This window comes from Bactrocera latifrons, unplaced genomic scaffold (assembly GCF_001853355.1).
Source record: "Bactrocera latifrons isolate USDA-ARS-PBARC rearing strain unplaced genomic scaffold, ASM185335v1 scaffold_160, whole genome shotgun sequence".
NCBI classification, from domain to species: domain Eukaryota; kingdom Metazoa; phylum Arthropoda; class Insecta; order Diptera; family Tephritidae; genus Bactrocera; species Bactrocera latifrons.
In genome coordinates, this window is record NW_017535075.1 from 128,993 (window position 1) to 151,960 (window position 22,968).

At 36.0% G+C, this 22,968-nt stretch overlaps 2 protein-coding genes across 3 annotated transcripts in view; one reads left to right on the plus strand and one right to left on the minus strand.

Annotated features, from left to right (window-relative positions):
* The first annotated feature begins 248 nt into the window (after window positions 1-248).
* On the plus strand, window positions 249-9,237 carry LOC108966471 (zinc finger protein on ecdysone puffs). 2 transcript variants are annotated; one of them, XM_018929395.1, is made up of 5 exons: window positions 249-417; window positions 1,574-1,745; window positions 1,868-2,210; window positions 4,987-5,204; window positions 7,619-9,237. In XM_018929395.1, exons 2-5 carry the CDS (start codon window positions 1,735-1,737, stop codon window positions 9,093-9,095), a joined length of 2,049 nt encoding a protein of 682 aa, XP_018784940.1. In that variant the 5' UTR covers window positions 249-417; window positions 1,574-1,734; the 3' UTR covers window positions 9,096-9,237. The 2 variants fall into 2 exon arrangements, with proteins under 2 accessions (XP_018784940.1, XP_018784941.1); XM_018929396.1 differs by lacking the exon at window positions 1,574-1,745.
* Window positions 9,238-12,003: 2,766 nt separating this feature from the next.
* The window catches only part of LOC108966464 (prostaglandin D2 receptor), a gene marked incomplete at its 5' end in the record, with an annotated part of 37,212 nt that continues 26,247 nt past the window's right edge, over window positions 12,004-22,968 (minus strand). Inside the window, 4 exon segments of the mRNA XM_018929384.1 lie at window positions 12,004-12,893; window positions 12,954-13,240; window positions 16,717-16,909; window positions 17,076-17,292. Coding sequence (XP_018784929.1) covers window positions 12,645-12,893; window positions 12,954-13,240; window positions 16,717-16,909; window positions 17,076-17,292 — 946 coding nt within the window. The 3' untranslated portion in view covers window positions 12,004-12,644.

Genomic DNA, 22,968 nt, shown 5'->3' on the forward strand with positions numbered 1-22,968 from the left:
AATTTAATAATTTTTATTCAAACGCCCCATTTATGACTATAGGTACTAAATAATGTAAAAAATCAATGCAGTTGTATATTATAATTAACTAAACGTCTTCTCTCCGATCTAGAAAACATGTGTAAACATAATGTTAGCTATACTTCGATCGATTTGAAAATTAACAAGCTGGCAATGCTCTGTGGCTACTCGCTCGTTTTCCACATCCAGACGATTGCTTTCGAAGTTTTCCAAACGATGTCGTTTATTCATTCGTTCTTCGTTCGTTGCTCGTGTATTACTTATGTGTGAACGCGGTTTTGTTCATAAAAATATAAAATTGCACCGTCGCCATCTTTAATTTTCTTCAAGAAAGCTTGTGAAATTTTACAAATATATATTAATATAATACTGTAAAAGTTAATTCTTCGTCAGAAGGTGAGCAAATTATTCGATTAAGGTTTTATAGTAAAAAATAATCCTTTTTTTCTTTGGATAGATATTTTAGTATGTATACTGGTGAAAACGTTATCGATTTTTTAAGTAAAATGCTTGCAATTTTAACTAGTTATAACAATTAAATGCTTATTTTAAGTTCATTGCACAAATTATTTACTTACAATTAAAAAAAAGTCGAAGATTAACTGAATTTCTGGATTATTAAACCTCATGCAAGGAAAAGTACAGTCGTACTATACAACTAGAAATTTTCGAGAGTATTTTAAGTGGGTGGACGAATAGTGTGTTAAACATCTGTATTTTCCGAAAAAGTACATGAAAAATAAAAATTTTTTATGAATTATTCTTCGAAACAGTTGAGAAAAAATTTCAGCTATAGGAGGCGCCATTTTGTTTTCGCCTTTACATATTTTCCCCCCTTTTTTTTACATCCATTTGCAAATCGTTTTGTGTGTGTATTCAGTTTACTACTTGTTTTTCAAGTTTCGCAAAATTCTGATGGAAAATTGTAAAAATGTGACTCAACCACGCTTAGATAACATTCTAGAAAAAATTTGTGAAATTTTCTTTTTTTGACATCTCTTCAATATAATATTTTTCTAAATGCCGGCCGGTTGGCTTATTTTAATTTCTCCAAAACTACCATTTTGTATATGCAAAGGTTCATCTTTTCATATCAGGTAAAACGTGATTAATGGATTTCGGTAAAAATGAGGTTATTCACACTTGTATTTGCGCTTTAAGCCATTTTGCTTAGTTTTTTTTTTTCTGCTGTTAACATGGCAAGAAAGAATTTTCGTTCGGTCGGGCAAATAATCTTGCAAACGAGTTTATGTTCGTTCTCCCGCTTTTCGTGAGTATCTACACTTTTGTTGTATACTACCCACCCGTTCGCGCGTAAAATAAGTGTACATACACAAAATGTGAAAAAGCGGTCGTGCTTAACTTCATATACATATGTTACTTTTACATTTAATATATAATAACCATTTGTCCTAGGAGAAAACTTAACATTTCGAAACTTTTTTTTTTACTACAAAATTCTGTGATTGTAAATATTCTATTCTAAAATTAATGATCATTTTGTTGCTGGTAATTTAAAGTACACAATTTTGCTGTTCTTTTTGTTTTTCAGATATTTTTCGATCATTTGCATTTAACTAATCCTCTAAAAAAAATCTAATAAAGTACTAGCTTTTACGCTTGTTCTATGTTAGTGAATTTTGTGTCTGTGCTTTGTTGATTATTATTATTTCAACTTTTGGAAATTCTAAATTTAAAACTTTACAAAACCAAATGTCTCCCAGGTATGCAGAGAAGACTATGCGGCTTTTGCAGCATTTAACCTTTTAATTTTGAATATTTACACAATACATTATGTAAAAATGAATAATATAAATGAATATGTTTTGTTTTTATTTTGTTATAGCGTTAAACAGGTTAATAACAACACAAATAAGAAAATGGCATTCCGAGGTAATCAGAATCGCAACCGCAATTTCGGCGGTAATAATTATGGTGGTGGCCCAATGGGTGCCAATCGTATGGGAAACATGAACATGTCGCCGTGGGATACCCCAAATGCCGGTGGTAACTTTGGCGGTGGCAACATGCGTCAAGGCGGCGGTGGCCAAGGCATGAACGCACAGGCCATCAATTTGGCTAATAACTTGTTGAACAACTTGTTCAGAAATCAAAATCCACCATCTCTGTTGGATCTGCCACGCGGCGGAGGAGGCGGTATGGGCAATCGCAATCAACGCGGCGGACCGGTATGTATATGATTTTTTCCACTTTTTCCAAATTTTTAGTTGTAGTTTTCTTATAAAAGTTAATTATTTGTTTTCACTACTTATGGTAGCACAAATGCTGTATGCGGACTGGAAACAGTTTCCAGAAGTGCTAACCGATGTATATCGTATGTGGGGTAGACGAAATGGTTTTTAACAATAACGATATTTTTTTTTTTTTGCTCTCTTGAACTCAAATGTTTAGTGGTGATGCGATATAGATTTGAAAAAGTGTATTTCACATTGCGGTCTGTAAAAAGTAAGTCATTAAAAAAAGAAATTTCAAAGTAATTTTCTCTGTTATGAATTGGTTAACAAAAGTGTTATTTTAATATCTACCACACATGCGATATACAAAGTATCTATTAATTTTTTGCTTAAAATATATATTTGTATTTTGTAAAGAATTATAACTTATAAAATTCATTTTGTACTTCAAAACCGAAAAGCATCGACGTTTTAAGGACAAAATCTGTAATTAAATTTTTTCGAATATAATGTGTAGCTTTTAAAAGATTTCACTTTATTCAAAATATAAATTGATATGAATTGTAAAAGATTGTGCATTGGAGGCTTTCAAGTAAAAAGCATTTGTCCATTTTAAATGCTATATTTTTACAGTACACAAGAGAGAGGAGATAAAATTATTCTGTATTGGTGCACAATTTTTTTTTTACCAGTACCATTAAATGTACCTTATAATTTTCTATATGATATAGTAAGAAAAAGTACACTTAGTTGTAATATGAATTGTATGCAATAATGTTGCGTAATGCTACAAAATGCAACCACAAATACTTTAGCTCTTTTAGTTTCTTCCAACTATTAACTTTAAGCCACTGTCAAACAGCGTATATCTACTATGAATTATTTCATAAAATGTATATTTTATAATTTAAGACTTGCAAACAAAATTAATTTGTTGTACTTTTATACGCTGGATAATTAATTCCAAGTTTCTAATTAGCAATTGTTTACTTTCTTTTATTCTCTTCTCCATATATATATGTACAAAAACAAAACAAAACCCTAAATCGCACTGAACTGAACCTCCAATTTGTTCAATTGTTCCATCTGACGCGTGTCGATTGTGATCGAAAATGTTGCAAATGCAATGATGCGGTTATGTTTCGCGTTATGATAATGCGTATGCTGCTGTTGTTGTTATTATTGATGTTTTGTAATCGCTTGCGTCATTTATGCTGCGTTATCACGCACAATATGTCAATTGGTTTTCGAATTTCTATTACGTACAAAAAATAACACATTTTCCTTCCCTAAAATATATAATTGTGATCGAAAATCATATAATTGTACATGTGGACGCAAATGCGAACAAACCCAACCAAACACACTTATGGCATTTACGCTATTAAAATTCACGCTGCATAACTGCCGCCTACAAATGCAATTACTGATCGAATGTAAATGTGCAACCGATGTCTTCAACCTGTTGGTGCGTTCACAACTGTTTCATACACAAAAACGATCGGTCGATGATGATCTCTGCCTAATCTACTGCTTGTTTTAACTGCTACAACATGTACACTACTGGTATGGTGCTTCCTCAACGATTCTTTATTGCAATCCAAATGCTGCTGACTGATAAACAATCAAAAAATCGAAAAAAAAACAAACCTGAATGAAAATTTTTTTAAAACCAAAATTATTTCTAACTTATAATTATGTTGATGCAAAAATCGAAACCAAAATGAAAATATTGAACTACAAATGAAATCTGATATACTAACGATACATGATGAAACGCGTTTTCCCGAACCGAATTGCAATTGTTCGCATAAATGTGTATTTTTAAAATGTCTAACCACTTCACCATGGGTTATATCAAAAATCTGATATATGCAATGAAAACTTCAACGACTCTATTTGAATACTTTGATTAAAAACTTCAATAATATATAAATGTTGTCTCATCAAATATGCAAATACATATATATATATATATATACATATCTGTATATACGCACACATGCTCATGCATGATGCCATTTCGGCTAATCCTGTGCTCATGTGCATGTGTGTTGCTGATGCCATTGCTGCTCTCCGCCATCCTACCAATCCGTCTACACTTTAAATGCTCCATTCTTTGCTGATTGCCAAATATGCCAACGAACTGACACATCTTATAAACGAAATATTATAATATAACAAACATGAACAAAAATTCATTAAACAAACGAAACAAAATATCTGATATTGTATTATGTGTTCTACGGATATTTAAAAATTCATATGTATATTATTACATATCTATATACAATATTACAACAACTGATGAATATAAAAACAAAAATCTTCAACGACATTACTAAAAAATATTAAAAAATGTGTAAATGCGCCTCTGAACGCATACAATTTCCACGACGATAATGAATTGTGCTTCGAATATAAAAAAAAAAAATGTATATACAAATGTCTAATGCAAATTACTGTTGTATTGAATGAATGTATTGAATTTGTGTTCTATAAATGCAAATTAATGTGAAACTTAATATAATCTATTATGAAAATATTTGCAAAAAACCTGTGCATTTCACACGCTACATTTTTATGTGTATGCAACTTAAAAAAACAAAAAAAAAACCAACTTCGTTTCTTTCTACATGTGGAAACGAAACTAAAATTCATGCATGTTTCCAATATCAATACAAATACCAAAATGTGTGCGCATATATTTCTAAATATATTCTATATATTAAATTATAAAACAAATTACATAACATTTGTATAAAAAAAGATGGTCAATCGTGGTGCTCCTGGCAATCGCATTAATAATCGCCGTGCTCAAGGAGGTTTTCAAAACCGTGGCGCAGCTGGTGCTAAATCAGCACAAAAGCAAGGCGCTGGCGGAATTCGCAAGCAGAATGCTTTCGATCGTGCAAAGAAACTTTTGGCTAAAAATGCCAACAATAACAAAAAGAAGGATACCGCTTCTGGCGATAAGAAAACTGAGAGGTAAGCGTTTTTCACAAACAAAAAACAAAAAGAATTTTCAACAAGTTTTTTACTACAATTTCAATTTCGAACCAAAACAAAAATATTTACATAATAATAAAAAAACCTACATCATTTTTAAGCCAACTATAATGCAATATATCTATATATTAATGGGCATTCCTCTTTATAACCCAATATACATATTACTATATAAGCATTTCCACTTTCTAAGCCATTTTTTATATATTGTTAATTGTACATGGGTGTCCCTACTGTAATAAAAGCAATGTGCGCAAATAGTTGCGTCTGTTGACGTTACATATGCATATGCATGCATGAGGGGGGCGGGGGGCAAGTTGATGTGGAATGATGATAAAAAGCCTGTAGGTGGGAATGTGGGTTCTGGGCGGGATGTACGATCATGAAATTTAACTGTGTTTTGTTTCTATTTTATTTTTTTTTAATATCTTATATAGCATTTTATATATATTTTTAAAGCACATTTTCAGCGGACATGTTATTTTAATTTTTTAAATTACAATTTTAAATATCTTAACATTTTTACTTTATTTGTTAACTACCCGAGGCGCATTTTCCACCTATATACTATCTTATCATCAAAATACGTATTACAGGCTACCTTGAATTTATTTATATACAAATAATATCAGTTCTTGGAATTATGAGCGTTTATATAAACCTAGAAAAATTATTGGCAATAGTAATTATATAAAAAATGTGGATGACGTTTCTGTTTATAGTAAAATATTAGAAATGCACAGAATTTAGTGTTTCGATATTTTTTTAAATTAGAAAATATTTTATATTTTTTGATTTCAGCTAATTAAGCGATTTTCTTGTTTGTTAGTTGTTAAAATTTGCAATTTTTTAGATTATCAATGTGACCAAATTTAATGGAAAGTGCTGTGCTATACCGTTCATGTTAACGTTTACATGCTATTTGTCAATCACAATTGCTAAATTTAAAATAAGTTATATATATAAAATACAAACGTTTTTAAAATGCAATTCTGCATTAATACGAACAAGACTAGAGAACAGCTGAACACCAGCGTTGCGTCGTTGCCGCATTTTCGGCTTCAATCATTTTATACTGATGTTTTGATTGAATGTAAAATCAGTATATGATGTCAAGCACTTGTAAGTCACAACTATAATTTTTTAATGGAATTTTCTATTAATTCGAAAAATCGCTCGTAATTCAAGGATGCGTATAAATATTATTTGTTTTAGATAAAGACAGAATTGTGTACGGTTTCGAAGTGAATTAAATGGCAAATAAAGATATAATAAAATTGCGTATTGATAGAGAAAATCACTTCAAGACTTGGATAATATTTCATTAGCAGTGTGTTAAATTATGAAACTAATATGGAAAGTTAATTTTCAATGATTTGCCACTTATAAACTAAGAGGAATTTGTAGAAATATATTAATAACCAACTCTTTACATATACATATTTTATATACCCAACAATAGACTAACATAAAATCGTAAGAAATGCAACAATTCTGCACCAGGAAATTTTTATTTACGTATTGCTTCAATTTGATGTTTAAATTGGTTAGTTTGCAGTATTTCAAAATGCCAAAGAAGTTTCTTGAACTCTAAATCAGTAATTTTAAAATATATTTTGAGTTTTTAATCTGCTTTTAATAACTCCAATGTTAAAATATAAAGCAATTCAATATCCATTCGATACTTCACTGGCTTCTTCCTATATCATTTTTAAAGATAGCAATAATGTTGAAACTCTCTGAACTGCTTGTAGCATACATATATATGTACACATATCGGTACTCGGAATGCAAAATAACGTAACAACCTTTTCGGAAATTTACAGTGGAACGAATGATACACGAAATAAAATGGAACTTGGGTGAAACAAAATTTTAATATTGGTTAAAACTGGTTTATATCTGAACGCAGAACCTGAAAATGTTGAACATATGTAATATTGTGTATGTAATTTGAAGTAGTGAAGCGTAATAAGACATCCAGTTTCGAATTTTTTGATGATGCGTTATTTTGCATTTTAGGTGATGATATATATGCTGTAGTCATGTCACTTAAACTGCCTGCCCGCTCTTTTGCGGTGTAATTCTGTATTTTTTCTCAGATCCATTTTCATGCCTCATCCGTATTATTATCTTCAAAATTTAACACACACCTAATGTAATATTTGTAGTACACCATTAACATCGAAATCCGTCGCGTTGCCCCAATTTATAATGCATTTTTACTTCCTTATTTCTATTACAGCAAAACATTTTTAAATACAGAAAACTAATATTCTTTCTTTTTATATGTATTTCCATTTCTATCAACTCAAAAAAAAAAAAAAAATACCAAAACAAATTTGAAATGCCAAATTGTTTTGCGTGTGAATAATTTCACTACACAACAACAGCAAGGAGTCAGCCTATGCCAGCGTACCCAACGACATGTTCTATTGTCATTTGTGTAAGAAACATATGTGGGACGCCAACTCTTTCGAGAATCATATTAAGGGTCGCACACATTTGATGATGCGCGAGGGCATCGAAGAAAGCTATCGCCTAAAGGCTAATATGATACGCCAAGAGGCCAAGATCGCTGAGCAATTGAAATCGATTGAATTGGATCGTTTGAAGCGCATGGGCAAGACCAAGCAACGCCAATTGGAATATTGTACTATGTGCGATTTGAATTTCCATGGTCATATTTCGGCGCATCGTAAATCAGAGGGTCACTTGAGTTTAAAGAAGTTCTTGCATCCCAAATGTATTGAGTGCAATAAGGAATTCGCTACACGCATTGATTACGATACACATTTGTTATCCGCTGATCACTTGCAAAAGGCCGCCGAGAAGAATACTAAGGTTGGTGAACGTAAACGCAACACATTGACTATTCATACCGAAGAAGAGGAGTCGAAGGACTTGCGTCCACCACAAAAGAAGAGGAAGAAGCCTGTTGCCAAGAAGGCTGAGGGTGAGGGTGAAGTCAAGAAGGAGGGAGAAGATGCTGCTGAAGGTGAGGAGGCCGATGGTGAAGAGGCTGAGAAGAAAGAGGGTGAAGAGGGCGCCGATGAAACCAAAGAGGGTGAAGATTTAAATGAAACACAAGAAGAGGAGGAAGTCGCTTTGCCCGTCGATCCAGAAGACTGCATTTTAGACTTCTCTGATGGTGATGACATACCGACTGAAGTCGATACACGTTTGCCCAAATACAATTGGACGCGTCCAGTTGGTGCCGGTCTTATTACGAAATTGGAGTGCTTCGAGTGCTCGCTATGCGGCAAATTCTTCGATACAGAAAAGACCGTTGAGGTGCATTCTCGCACCGTTACTCATCACCGCAACTTCTTGAAGTTCATTAACGAGAAGGCGAGCGATACTAAGATCGCGCAAAAACGCGCCGCCGCCGCTCTTGAGGAGAGTGAACGCAAGAAGCGCAAGTTGGAGGAAGCCGAAGCAGCTGCCACCGAAGTTAAGGTAGAAAATGGTGAAGAGGGTGAGGGTGGTGAAGCCGCCGAGGGTGAACTGTACGATCCATCCGAGGCCACTGGTGATGATGAAGATGTAGAGATGAATGAGAATGGTGAGGCCGCCGAAGGCGAGGAGGGCGACGAAGAGGCCGGCGATGAGGAAATGGAGGCACAAGAACAAGATGGCGAAGCCGAGGCTGAAGTCGATCCCGAGCCTGAGCCAGAACCAGAACCAGAGCCTGTTAAAGAACAGCCAAAGCCCGAGCCTGTCAAGACACCAGCCAAACCCGCTCCAGCAACACCAGCACCAGTCACACCCACAGCTGAAACATCGCCGGCCAAAAAAGCAACACCAGCTCGCGCCGCACCAAAAGCAACGCCGCGCGGTCGTGGACGTGGACGTTACAATCGCTACTAAAGCAAATAGTTTGAGTCTAAACGTTTAACTATTCCGAAGAGTTACACTGGACTTAATGCTGTATTATGCATTATAAAATGTAAAAGCATATTTTAAGAGGTAAATAAAATAACCTTTAGATGTACAAAATAAAAATAAAAAACGGACTTCTGTGTTCATTTATTGCTGTGGGTTAGTGGTTTTTTATACCGTATTTTTATTGGAGTAGCAGTATTTGCAAGTCGCTTTCAAGCTCCCATTAAGGTTTGGTTAGTTTATTCATAACTCAACCCCTTCATGAACATTAAAATTAGTAAAGTTGTTCGCTGACATAGTTAATTTTTTTAAGTACATATTTGTGAAGGTAAGATGATGGATAACTTCCGTATTTTAGAAAGGGGTTGTGTTTTAAGAAAGTACCACCACATTGTACAGTAATACAGTAGTCGGAACGCACCGGAATTTTTATCCGGTCAGGGATTGTCAACTCAGCATCATTCCCCGAAAATACTTCAGGCGGTTTTACTTATCCGGTCAAGGACTGTCATTTCGACAATCTAGCCCAGTTGGGAACGGTAAGTGATAAGAGAGTATGATTATGTCAGACGAGGGGGGTTGGTGGGGCATACAAAGAGGTGTCCAGTGTCATGCCAACACATTGCACGCACGACATATTAGTTTGTCAAAAAAGTTTTGCGGTATTTTCGCTAGTTGGCGTTGAGAGCGCGTAGTTCTAGTTTTATTCGTCGCATCGGGTCATGCTATACCTTTTTGGACAGCTCATTTCACACGCTAACAAGAGTTTGACTGATTGTCGTTTCTTTTAAGTCGTTCGTGAGTTATAGCGTCGCAAACATGGAGCAAAATAAAGAGAAAATACGGCATATTTTACAGTACTACSACTASGATAAAGGCAAAAATGCATCTCAAGCCGCCAATAAAATTTGTGCAGTTTATGGACCCGATACAGTTTCCATTTCCACCGCACAACGATGGTTTCAACGTTTTCGTTCTGGTGTAGAGGTGGTCGAAGATGCGCCACGCTCCRGAAGGCCTGTCGTCGAAAATTGCGATAAAATCGCTGAATTGGTCGAAAGAGACCGGCATAGTAGCAGCCATAGCATCGGTCAAGAGCTGGGCATGAGTCATCAAACCGTTATAAAATAATTATTCTGGATAAGTAGGAGCTTAACCTGCTACAATATGCAGAACGAAGCTGCGCAAGGCTCACTGTTGTTTTAACGTTTATCTAGTCCCCGTTAGTGTATTAAGGGTCACTCGCGTTGTCGTCGAGGTCATCTAACAGGAGGCCCAGGAAACGTGCTGTTTTGTTGGGGTCGGACCAAAGGGGGAGGGTGTTAGATGAGTAGGGTTTGTAGGGCATGCCAAGAGGTGGCCAGTATCATGCGGGGACTCGTTGCATGCAAGACATACTTTGGGTATGTCGGGGTCAATTCTGGATAAGTAGGAGTTTAACCTGAACGAAGTTGCGTTAGGGTCACTCGCGTTTCTCGCGGCAACTGGAGCTCTTCGTCTGCAATGGGTGGTGGTTTGACTCAGAGTATCTACTGTCTCGTTCGCGATTTTTATGCAAAATGTTGAAAGCGACGAATCTTAGAAGATCTGAGCAGCTGTTTAGGTTAGTTTCTAAGACTGCAACTTTCGATATACCATCCCCGACGGTATTGATCAGACTTGGAGCCATGCTGCCTAGTTGAGCTAGTGGGATCGTAGAGGTTTCCTGTTGGCCACACAGTTGATGTGGCGGCGCAATTTGCCACCAAGATGCTACTTGAGGACATCGAACAAACCACACTCCTCCAGGACTCAAGAGGTGGATCATATACTATCTTCGAAGGTGAACATTCTCGATTAAGGAGAGTTAAACAGGGCGTTACCCAGGGTGGTGTCCTGTCTCCGCGACTGTTTAATCCCACAACCACCAGAAGGAGCCTCTATAAACTCATGCGCAAATGATTGTATGATAAAATGCCGTCGCACAAAGGCATTAACGGTCAGTGTTGAAAAGTGAACGCTATCTCCCAGCGCACTCCGCACACATCCGTGACTCTCACAAAAGTAGAGAGTACAACAAGATGGTCATCCTCACGTAGCACCTAGGACATAGGCAAAGAGATGTTGCCGGCAACATACTGAGCTTAATCGGTTAATTGTATGAGAACTATATCCTATAGTTTGCCGTTCAGAAGAATTTCTTTAGATATTACTGGGTTTGTCCGAAAAGTAATAGGAGTGATTTTCTTCCACCGCGACTGTACTTCGAAGCGTGCGCGTACCGACTGGATTCGGTAGAGGACGTTCCTAGCTAACGAACGAGCGGCTGGCCAGTTGTCTCTGAGCAACTGGAGAGTTAGGACAAACATTTTCACGCGACGTGTTTTCGTAATAATCTATTTCCTGAAGAAAAGTTGGCCATACAAGAACTTGATTTTGATCGGTCACTTTATACGTCGGCCATATTCAATAATGAGTCGATGTCGATAGTTCAGATAAATGTTCAGCTTATTGGTCGTTTATATATACATGTATGTCATTTCATATATAGAATAGAAGATTACTATTCGAGACGGACGAGGGTACACAGAGCTCGGTTTTAGGCCCACTGCTATGGAACCTGATGTTTGACAGGGTGTTACTCATTGAGCATGGTTGCTTCAGAAGTTACCTTTTCAAATATCGTCCTGACTTTAGTTCTCTCTGTCGGAGGTCTACACCCTGGGAGGTAGTATCACGGTGGTAAATTTGACAGCACAATTAGAACAGATTAGAAAAAAAACATATTCTATATGTAAACGTTGCAGTGGTGTTACAAACATGGCTGGGGTATTTAAATGACCTTACGAACATATTTTTTATTTAGATAGTATATTAAAAATATATTATTTTATTTACATTTATGCCACACAAATATTATTTCATACTTCATAAGTACAGAATTTCGAATTTATTTACTTTTTAACTTACAAACTAATTTATATTTAGATGTGTGTAATATGTACTAGTGAAATGTCGTATAAACAAAAGTATTTATGGACAGACATACTTCTAGTATATATTCCTAATTATATATTCGCGTGCAGTTAAACGTTGGCGAAAAATTATCACTTTGTAAAATGTTTGTGCAGTTTTCTATACAACTAAGTTTTTAAGCACGCCAAAGCAATTATTACAAAAACGAATAAATTTATAAATTTTTTGGATTTTCAAAATACTCCTTTTTAAGTACAATTTTATGATAAAATACTTTGACATGTCTTTAAGGACTATGTACATATATTATTATGTATTGTAATTGTATGTATAATTATTTGGTTTTGTTCGTTCAGCATTCACACCAGTTCATCAACCATTTGTCAATCAGCAGCCATTACAAGCATTTTCACCGTTACTTTCTAACCAACTCTCTACATACACTTTCACTTTCCATTAAAAAAAGTAGAGTAAAAAAATATATTAAATATATACATACATACATATGTATGTATGTACATATATCTAGAAATACAAAATACTTGTACGCGCCGGCGCTCGTGCGTCACAACACGAACCTCAGTTCAGTCCACAATCCGACGTATTCTGCTCGATGGTGGTGCGCAGCCGGCTCTGATCACTATGCGAGCGTCGCAGTTCGCAGCGACAGCGCTTGAAACAGCCCAAAATGTAGGAGTGCTTCGTCCGGCTGAGCACATAAATGTATGGATCCGAAGTGAAGTGCAGCGCCATCAACACGTCGGCCAATATGAAGAAGGGATGCGCCTTTGGCACTCGGTTCGGTAAAATGGCCATCGGTATAGCGATCTGCGAAGCGTAAAGCATTAATAAGGAACTAAATTGCTGTTTTATTCTGTAGTCACTTACCATTTGCGGCATCCAACAGATGACGAAGGAGATGCTCAGGTATGCCATCAGTTTGGCGAATTTAATCTCATCGGGGGAGGCGTCTGCCGTCATTGTGACACTGTTGCTGTGATGATACAGCGAGGAGCCGCTGCTCGGTTCGCCCTCAATGCGACTTACGCTGCCCTTTTCGCGATTTACCATATCGTAGTGCATGTGTCGCTTGGTGGTGCGTGTACGTCCGATGAAGCAGAGCACGCGTGTCACGAACAGATTGCAAGCAACAATGACGACGCACAAAAGTGAACCTGCAATGAGCGTGTAGTGAAAAAGTATGCAAATTTAGTAGGTAAGTTGAAAACTATGTGGAAAGTATTGTAAATCAGAGATTAAAGACTGTATTTACGAGGTTTGTATTTTTTGTGTGAATTTTCGTGTACTGCGTTTATTCGATTTTCGGTATTCATATCTCTTACTTATGCTGACAAGGTCGGCTAATTTGAATGCTAAGTTCTTTGCTTAAAGTCGTTTTGATTCGATCGTCTTCGATTTCTGCTTATTCCAAAAATGGATCAAAGTAGTTCTATAAAATTTTGAGTACTAGAAAAGACGCCGGGAGTAGTGCTTGGAATGATTACTCTAAAAGGGGACAAAATTGATATTCATGAAGGAGTAAACACTTTCATAAGAACTGCAAAATTTGCGATTCTTTTCCAAGGTACGTTGTATAACCTCTTGAGAGAATAACGCGGTTTTCAATAAGAACGCTACACGGTTTGAGATATCAATGAAATTCTTTATTCCTGTGAAAGTACATTTGATGCCATTATGTATGGAACACTTTTTTGTTTGCATGATCTTCACGGGCACCTTTGCAGAAGTCCAGGCGCTGACTGAACCCAACTTTCGACGGTTTTCGAGCATAAATCGGTCGATAGTGCTGCAATTTCTCGTTCAATTTTTGTACGAAGCTCATCAATCGTCGGTGGCTTCTTATCATAAGTCATAGACTTGACGTAGCATCACAGGAAATAGTAAAATCGCACGGCCGAGGCGGCCAATGGACTGAGTCATTTCGTTAGATGGTGGTTTTGGTTTTCAATAAATCGATTGTGACATTTGCTGTGCGGCTTGTGGCGCCGTCCTGTTGGAATCACATATTGTCCAAGTCCATATTATCCAATTCGGACCAAAAATTTTTGGTTATCATTGAGGGATAGTGATTCCCACTTACACTAACGTGCCGATCTAGATCACCACGAAAGAAGTACGGCCCAAAGACGCCGCCGGCTCATAAATCGCACCATACCGTAATTTGTTCGAAATGCAATGGTGGCTCATGTAGTACGTGTGGATTGCAGCCGCATCTTTTGCTTATAGACGAAGTCATTCAGCCAGAAATCTCATCGCTGAAGATGGTATTTCGATGAAAATCTGAATCATTTTGTTGCTCTGTAGTATTCACCAACATGCGACGATTTTGGTATTTAAGAGGCTTCAGTTCTTGCGTCCTTTTGATCTTGTAAGGATGTGCGCCAAGATCTTCTCGTAAAATTCTGAAGAAAAATATTCAAAGAGCGAGAAAAAAATGGCGCTGTTTGCTGTCCTTATCTACTTTTTTAGTGTCCTTATTGAAAACCCCGTTATAATAATAATAATTTTTCATTTGGATTTCTTTTTAATCCATTATTTTTCATCAAATAGAAGTTTTTTATATGAATAGTTAGAAAATCCGATTTATTCGATAATTTGTTGTAATTTTTAATGGTCCTTTCATAATACCACCCTCATCGAAACTCCCCTCTATGGGTCAAAAACTGGGAGAGTCGATTTTAACAAGCTTTAATCAGTTGGTGGCAGCTGCATATTATAAGGTGGCTAATAACTTCCTAATCAAGCTACCTGTGTCTTTCGTTAGTCACTATCGTTTTATGCCCTAACGTTTTCCAGATGAAACACAATTTATCTTCTACTCGTATGGACAAAAGCTGGCTGTTTCTTGGTGATTTCTTCCTTCAGACGGCCCATTTGTTGACAGTACAAGTTCGAAATTTGAGGTTGACTGTAAAAAAGCAGTTCAATGTCATGATTCACTGGCAAACCAAACACATAGCACAATCTTCCTGATCAGGAATCCTGGCTTGGCTACCATTTTCGCCAGCTCACCATGATTCGACCATCACCGTTTTCGCTTGACGTTGTCATTAGTGACCTACTTTTCATAACCAATAAAAATTAGTTCGGAGCTCAATCGATTTTGTTGCGATTGAACTGAGATTCGCAGACGAAAATATCGGCCTATGAGGTTTGGGTAAACTCGTGTCGTACTCAAGCCTAGATCTACTTTTTGTACGCAGCCCTAAATAAATGGTTCTAAACGATTTTTTGTGTAAGGCTTAGCTCTTGGTTAATCGAAAAAGTTCTCACAAGACGGTCGGACTCGACGATTTCGAATATTTTATCGATATTTTTTAACCTTAACATCAAAATGACCCGAACGCAATTGGGCAGATTGGCTATTATCGTGTTGGGACCTTAAATACTATTCATATTTAGGCTTTCAAGCAGTAACCTCCCCCTTTCTACGGTCAGTTTAGTAAGAAGAAATTAGTATTCGCTTATCGTTCTGTGCTTTAGGAAGGCTCTTGGTGTATATCAGAGAACCTGTTGGTTGTTAGATGGAAATTCTCTCGGTCCGGCTCAAATATTTTCGACGCAAAATTGAGAAAATTTTTACTACCAGCAGCCGGACTTATTTACCTGAGGAGCTTTATTGTTTTTGTAGTTTTAGAAATGGAAAAGCTATAAGCTAATAATGATCAGGAATGCAGTACGAGTACGAATTGAATGAATGTGCTCTACTTTCCTAGACTACTTCACGCAAATGAAACTAACTTAATCTTACTCCTGTCAGATCCTCTCATAATATTTTTTTATATAAAAAAGTGAAGGAGTATTGGAAATTTTGGAATCTACGACTTCTTTAAAAGTGTTTTTCCACAAAAGTGGTTTTCCACAAAAAAAAAAAAACATGCGATTTGTAGAGAAGTTTTTAGTGGAAGAAAATTGAGGGTCTGTAAATATTCATATTGTATATTCTGAACACGGTATTTGAATTAAGTTTCCCACGAAGTTTAGCACCCAGAACGAAAGTCGATGACCGTATAAAATTTATATACATATTGTATAAATCGATCGATGTAACCAGTAGAGATCGACTCTAGTCATTTCCTTCTGCCTTTCCCTCTGCACATACGCAAACTAGTCCCTCAGTTTTTGAGATATCGATATGAAATTTTGCACAATCTCCGAAGCTACTGTTTAGATCGCTTTATAAATAATATCGCATATAGCATCTTTTTGATCTTTTGGACAATTTTATGCGCCTGTGAAGGGTATTATAGCTTCGGTATAGACAAAGTTAACTTTCTTCTTGTTTCTACTGATTTCGGGGAGCTTTTCATTAATAAAACTCTGAATGTGGAGAATAAAATTGTCTGTAAAATTTCAAGCGATTGTTCAAAAACTACTTTCTTTTGATTCCGCAAACACCTTGGAAAAATTTGTGTCATTAGACTAGACCGTTGTGAAAACGTCTAAATGCCATGATTTTGTAGACTCTTCATCCTTACATAAAAATACAAACTTAGAGACATCTTTAATGAATAAACTAAATCTTTAATAGATAACAGTTAAGACATCTTTAATAAATAAACAGTTAAGTTTTTCTTGGATATAAAAAATGTACGTGAAAGAATAAAATGGTTATAGTACCAAAACTCACCGAAAAGCATAAACAACACCGAATATGTTTTATTCCAAAAGCCTTCGGCATCGCGATAACGCAAACATTTCGGATTTTCTGGGTCACTCTCGTCAATGTAGGCGCCAAAACCGATAAAAGGTAGGAATGTGATAACAACCGCGATGAGCACAAGCGAATTGATAGTTTTGCGCACAAGTTCATATGTGATATGCTGCGAGGGCGGCGGAAGGAACAATATATACTTAGATGTTAGACACGTGTAAAAAATTTTCACGAAAAAATATATGTATGCATGCAAAGTAATATATGCGGCAAACAATTCGACAGTGAATTGGAAATCTCTGGACTAAAAATAGCACGCACACGTGCTTACCAACCTTATGATAGATGAAGGGTCTCGCCAACGCCATCCAACGTTCAATGGCCATGACCGCCGCTATGCAACCGGAACTGAGGCCGAAGAAACGACACAACACTTTCAACGTGCAATCCCAACGCACGTAGGCTTTGAACTCTTCCTCTGGCACATAAATTTTCAGCAGCATCGTCGTTAACATGCCGAGTAGGCCGATTAGATTGTTTGACGCTAAGCAGCTGAAATGAAAAAATAAAAGAAACTTCATAATATAATATATTTTTTTATTTTCTACCAAGGCATATTTATTGTGGAGCATGAGTGCTTAAGAGTACACGCATACTTACATATGTACATATGTATGTGACATGTTTGCACTTGTAATCGTGTAATAAAAAGCGGAGCACAAAAGCTTACAAATATGAAGCATGAGTGTCTTTTAGTGTTCTGCGTGGCGGGAGGATAATACTAGTAAATATAATGCTAAGGGAATTAAGTAGGACTGTTTTCAAAGAAGGCGAAAAAGCAGACGCATCATACGCACTAAAGATTAATAGGAGACTTGGGGAACTTATTATGTTTTTCGTGTTCAAGTCGAACAATCTAACAATTTCACTTAATTATTTCAAAAAGTTAAGGCAGTGGCTTAAAACCGTCAAGATCGTAAAACTATTGGTGCTCCGAAGAAGGTAATCTAGATTTATAGTTTTTATTTTTTACATTCGTTTGAAACCGAGCTGAAGTAAGAAGGTGAATCATGCCTGGCACCCAACACGTTAAAAAACATAACCTATAATCGCGTAAGCGGTATTTGCGACAATAAAGTAGAAGAATATTAATATTTCCCAGTTTGGAAACAAATAAAAGTTCAACAGTAACCAATTTGGCCTTTAAGTTGGCAGCGGTGGGAGCCGGGCCATGGTTGAGAAGCACTTTTTTTTCACCAGACAGGGCAATTTTTTCTACAATTCAGCATTGAACCGGCTCAATAATTTAGTATAGTATAGCTTTGTAACCATTTCATCCTTCTCGATGATAGTCGAAGTAAATTGCATCTCCCAGAAACGGTAGCCATCACCTGTTTGAATGATAATCTTAACAGTCTTTGTCTTCTTCAGAGCGAGTTTGCCAGGTGAAGTCTACTGTACCGTTACTTTGTCTCCGGGGTTTATAATGCTTCGTCGAAACGACATGGAAACTTCTACAGACAGCGTCAAACACTGCTGTAACGTGGTTTCACAATTGCGTTGTTATTCCAGTTCGATAGCCCTTTCACATGATTGTGTAGTCTTTAGCCAGATAAAAATCCGTGTCCACTCCTCTTACTTAGACTCAACTGGATTCGCACTTTTGACATGCCTACGACCCCAGCGATCTCGTGAACCTTTAATCGTCGGTTTGCCAATAAGAGATAGTGGCTGTGTCATTCTTTTTTCAGGAAATTTAGGTGTGGTATCATTAAAAACCGATAAAAGACCACGCTGACATTTTTTTTTATTAAATTTTCACGTTCGCCATCGGAGGGGAAGAGTCATCATTGAATTTACTGCGGAATTTCTTCTCGAAAAACGAGAATTGAATAGCTGGTCGATATTATTTCTTTTTGATTTCAACATTCGTCTATGAAACTTTCCGAACTGTAAGCCCATGTGCTTATCGGATCGCCTTTGAAAGTGTTTAGGCAAATGTACCTACTTTCATCCATACAAATATACATATTTACGCATACCGCAAACAATAGACACTACAGTATTTTCCTTACATTATTTATGGTCAGCACAACTACTTCTCAGACATGATAATCACATGAATATTACGAGTCTAATCCTCCTCTTTCCTTCTAACACATAACTAATCAAATGGACGCCCTTGGTCGTTCAGTAGGGAACGATAGAGTGGTAAATGTCCCAAATTAAGTGCCACTTTATAGCCAAGCGTGCTGATACACATTCGCTCATAAAGCATCCAACGGAGCATAGCGCTCAATGTAATAAAAAATGGAAAGTCCAAAGGTATGTGGACGTAGATAGAGCTATGATAAGCCTAATGTAAAGCAAACATCATGCGGTTTTTATCTCTTCGGCGAAGTGCTTAATGTATTTTTGTTTTGTATGTTTGGGCCTAGCAAACATTTAGGGCAATAAATTCAAGCCACAAGTGTCGGAAATCTAAACGTTAATATTGGAGATAAATTAATGTTTTTCATGCATCGATTTTTATAGTTACACAACATGTTGTACGCTAGTGTAATTGGTTTGATGGTTCGTTTACCTAACGATTTTTTTTTTTTTTTGTAGTAAGTGTAACAAATCTAACTTTTCAAGAAGTAGAGAAGTAAAGAAGTCTGAGAAGTAAAATCTTCTCTCGACGAACAGACCAAACTCTACAAATCACTTATCATCCTGTCCGTCCTGTTATATGGTGCAGAGGTATGGACGATGGCAACATCTGATGAGTTTTCCAGAGAAAGATTATGCGAACGATATGCTGTACGAGATATACTACTCAAGCTCTAAGAGTATTCGACGCAGTGCCCGCCATGGGAGGCAGCGGAAGAGGAAAACCCTCACTCCATTGGAAAGACCAGATGGAAAAGGATCCACCTAAACTTGGAATCTCCAATTGGCGCCAAACAGCGGAAAGGGAGAAGGGCTGGCGCACTATTGTAAAGTCGGCGTGAGCGGTTATACGGTAATAAAGAAGACTTAACTGAATCGAGTTCATTTATGATGTACCTTAGTTTATTGATAAAGTGTATATACCATAGTAAAACAATTTGATGCTCCTTCAATAAAAATTATTCCATGCACATCCCAAAATATTTTCGCCATAACCTTGCCAGCCGGGTGTTGCCTTCTCCATGCTTTGGAGCGTGTACAGTCTGCTCGGATGACTGTTGATTGGATTTCGGAGTGAAATGAGGGAGCCATGTTTCAACCATTGTCACATATAGATGCAAAATCTCGAGTATTATGCTTGAACATCTAAGAATCATCAACTCTTCCTTTGCCTACGGTCAAGAGTGTGCTCCGCCGTTCTCATACTCAAATATTCATGAATAATATTATATGATGTACACATTCCGTTCATATCTTTAGTCTAAAAATTAAAATTAAATTTTGGACTTTTTTACGTTTTCGTCGTCAACAACCTCTTTTAGGCTTGCGTTGCGAACACCGATAGTTTCATCACGTCTAAACTTCACATAGCAATCCTTGATGATTGATTTTTCTAGGGCAGTGTACGGAAACTCATCATCAAGCCAAGTGTTTGCTTAACTTGAACTTTTTTCCTTCAAAAAGCGATATTTTATCCCTTTGCGAAATTCCTCTTTATCCATTTTTTCACAATAACTAAAGTTACTTCACTCAAAATAATATAAATCATAAACTAATGATCCGACTGCTGTCAAATTTATACACGCAGCTTTTGACGGTTAGGACTAACTAAAAATCAAATGGATTTAATTCCAATAACGCCATCCTTTTATCAATAATGTGAAGACATAATAATGTGAGACAGATGTGACTGTTTTCGTAGTAAACTGTGCTCATAGGTTTAAACAAGAGGAAATAATAATCAAAAAAATCAACTTTGAACATAACGGACATCCTAATGTACCTGTACATATATAGTATATTGAGCAGACACAAATTTCGATTATGTAATCCCTCATTAGCATGGATGTTTCTATATTTGCATATAAATGAGTTAAGTAAAACAATTCGATGCGGTAAGAAGCTGGAGCATACTTACATAATAATAAAAATGAGACGAGCGCTGCAAATAATAAATAAAATGCTTGCAAACAATTTCAGCGCAATATTTAAAGAGTCAGCAGGAATGCAAATAAATCGGTAAGAATAAATATTTACTAATTTGAGTGATGTGAATAAATGGGGGAAAAATTGATTGCTCATTAATGCTACAAATGAATACAAATTAGCAATGAAAGAAAGCAAATAAAATTTATAAAGTGAAAAAATGTGTAATTATGTATAAAGGTACATATGTGTATTTGTATATTTACTTCCGCTGTGGGGGATTAAGATTATTATTAGGGATTAAGCGTGTTTAAGATATTTCTCAGAAGGACTAAGAGTAACTGAAGAATAATCGTAGTTTGGATAACAGTTTTGTACACTTGGAAATTCAAGGCAGCGACTTGGCTTATCAAGTCCTTGAATGTTGGCATGAAGCTCGATGGTGACGCCATGCTGTGATTTTGTAACAAGACCTCTCATGCTGTTCTGTTAACAAAAGCCTTAGGCGAGCTGATGACTGAAGGTATAACAGTCGTGAAATGCTAGCGGGCTTACAATTAGTTAGAGTAACCATTTGAATCTTACCTAATCTAACCTAACAAATACTATACTCGGAGAGATAAAGTAGCCGCTATGCTTTATTTTTGCGTCTCATGTGATACATATGTAAATACCAATACGGTTTCTAAAGCAAAAATTATACAATATGGCGAGTCAGCGAAAAGTTTGCTCAAAATATTTAGAATGGAGTTGCCACCTTTTGCAAAAATATTTCTGAAAGTATTACAAAATATGTATGTTTCACACATAAGGCGAAAGAAAATTTCTCGGTTAGTGCTCTACGCATTGAAAAAGAGTTGCCACCTAACGCAAAAATAAAAATTAGTAAAAAAGTAAGAAGAATTTGTGAAAAAGAGTTGCCCTCTATTGCAAAAACTGAAAATATTTAACAAACGTTCATAAGAAGAAACTAAAATTCAGGAAAATTAATTTGTGTAAGAGTTGCCACATGTAGAAAAAGTCAGTTTAAGTAAAGATTCAAACATGTTGGAAAATGTTTATGAATTTAAAACAATGTAAAGGAAAGTACTTGAATCTGCTTTAAAATAGATTAAATAAATTAATCTTAAAATATAAATATTAAAAATGTGTGGCAAACATAAGCGGAACGAAAAGTTCTAGGACAGTGTTAGTAGGAGAGTGTAGTTGTCACTTATATCAAAATTAAAATAATAAAATATTTCTTAATGTGTTTAATAAGTTTTGATGAAAAATATATGTGACCATCTTCCATCCGAATCAACTAAGATTTTTGGACACCTAAGCCCCCTTTCCGTAGACCAGGTCACATATGCATTTCTTTTCAATTGGAGTTGTCATTTATCTCAAAAACTGAAAATATTACAAAATATTTAACAAACGTACATATAAGAGACAAAACGTCTAGGAAATTATTCCATGTGTGCTTTGTAGAACAGTTGCTACCTGTTCAAAAAATTAATTAAGTAAAATAAACGAAAATTTGTGCTAAACTTTGGGTATTCGAGAAGGTTTTGCTGAGATGATATGTGAATTTATTTTGAGTTGCCACCTGTGGCAAAAGTCAAATTACGTAAAATATTCGAACGAGTGTGCCAAATTTAAGTAGATCAGAGGAGTTAACTAAGCACTAATAGCTAAAAATTGATTTGTATTACAATTTATTCTGACAAAAAATAGCTTAATCATCTTTGACACGCACATGTTGAAACGACTCACAGCGTCATGCACTGTTGGACACCTACAATAACAAAATGATAAATATTTGCCTGACAAACAATCAACAAGTGATAGATAAAAAATTGAAAAGGACTAAAAGCTCAATAAATTTGACCTGAAGTAAGCTGCTATAAATATTCGCAAAAGAACATTCAATTAATGAACATTGAAACACATACACACTTGAGAGCTACTGTGCCACATGCTGTTGGTTACTGTTACCGTTGTTATGTTTGCTCGTTAACCGACATGCCTAAATATCCAAATATAGCGTAAGTGCTTATTAACAGTAAGGCACAAAATTAATGGTACGTTAATAAGCAGCAAAAGCATTAGTGCCAAAAAAAAAACAAGTTTCTGAAATTAAAATTAATTTTTTAATAAATTTTTTCT

Coding starts and splice junctions, on each gene's coding strand:
- LOC108966471 (XM_018929395.1), top strand. Junction 2,211..4,986: donor GCAATCAACGCGGCGGACCG/GTATGTATATGA, acceptor GTATAAAAAAAG/ATGGTCAATCGTGGTGCTCC. Junction 5,205..7,618: donor GGCGATAAGAAAACTGAGAG/GTAAGCGTTTTT, acceptor ACACAACAACAG/CAAGGAGTCAGCCTATGCCA.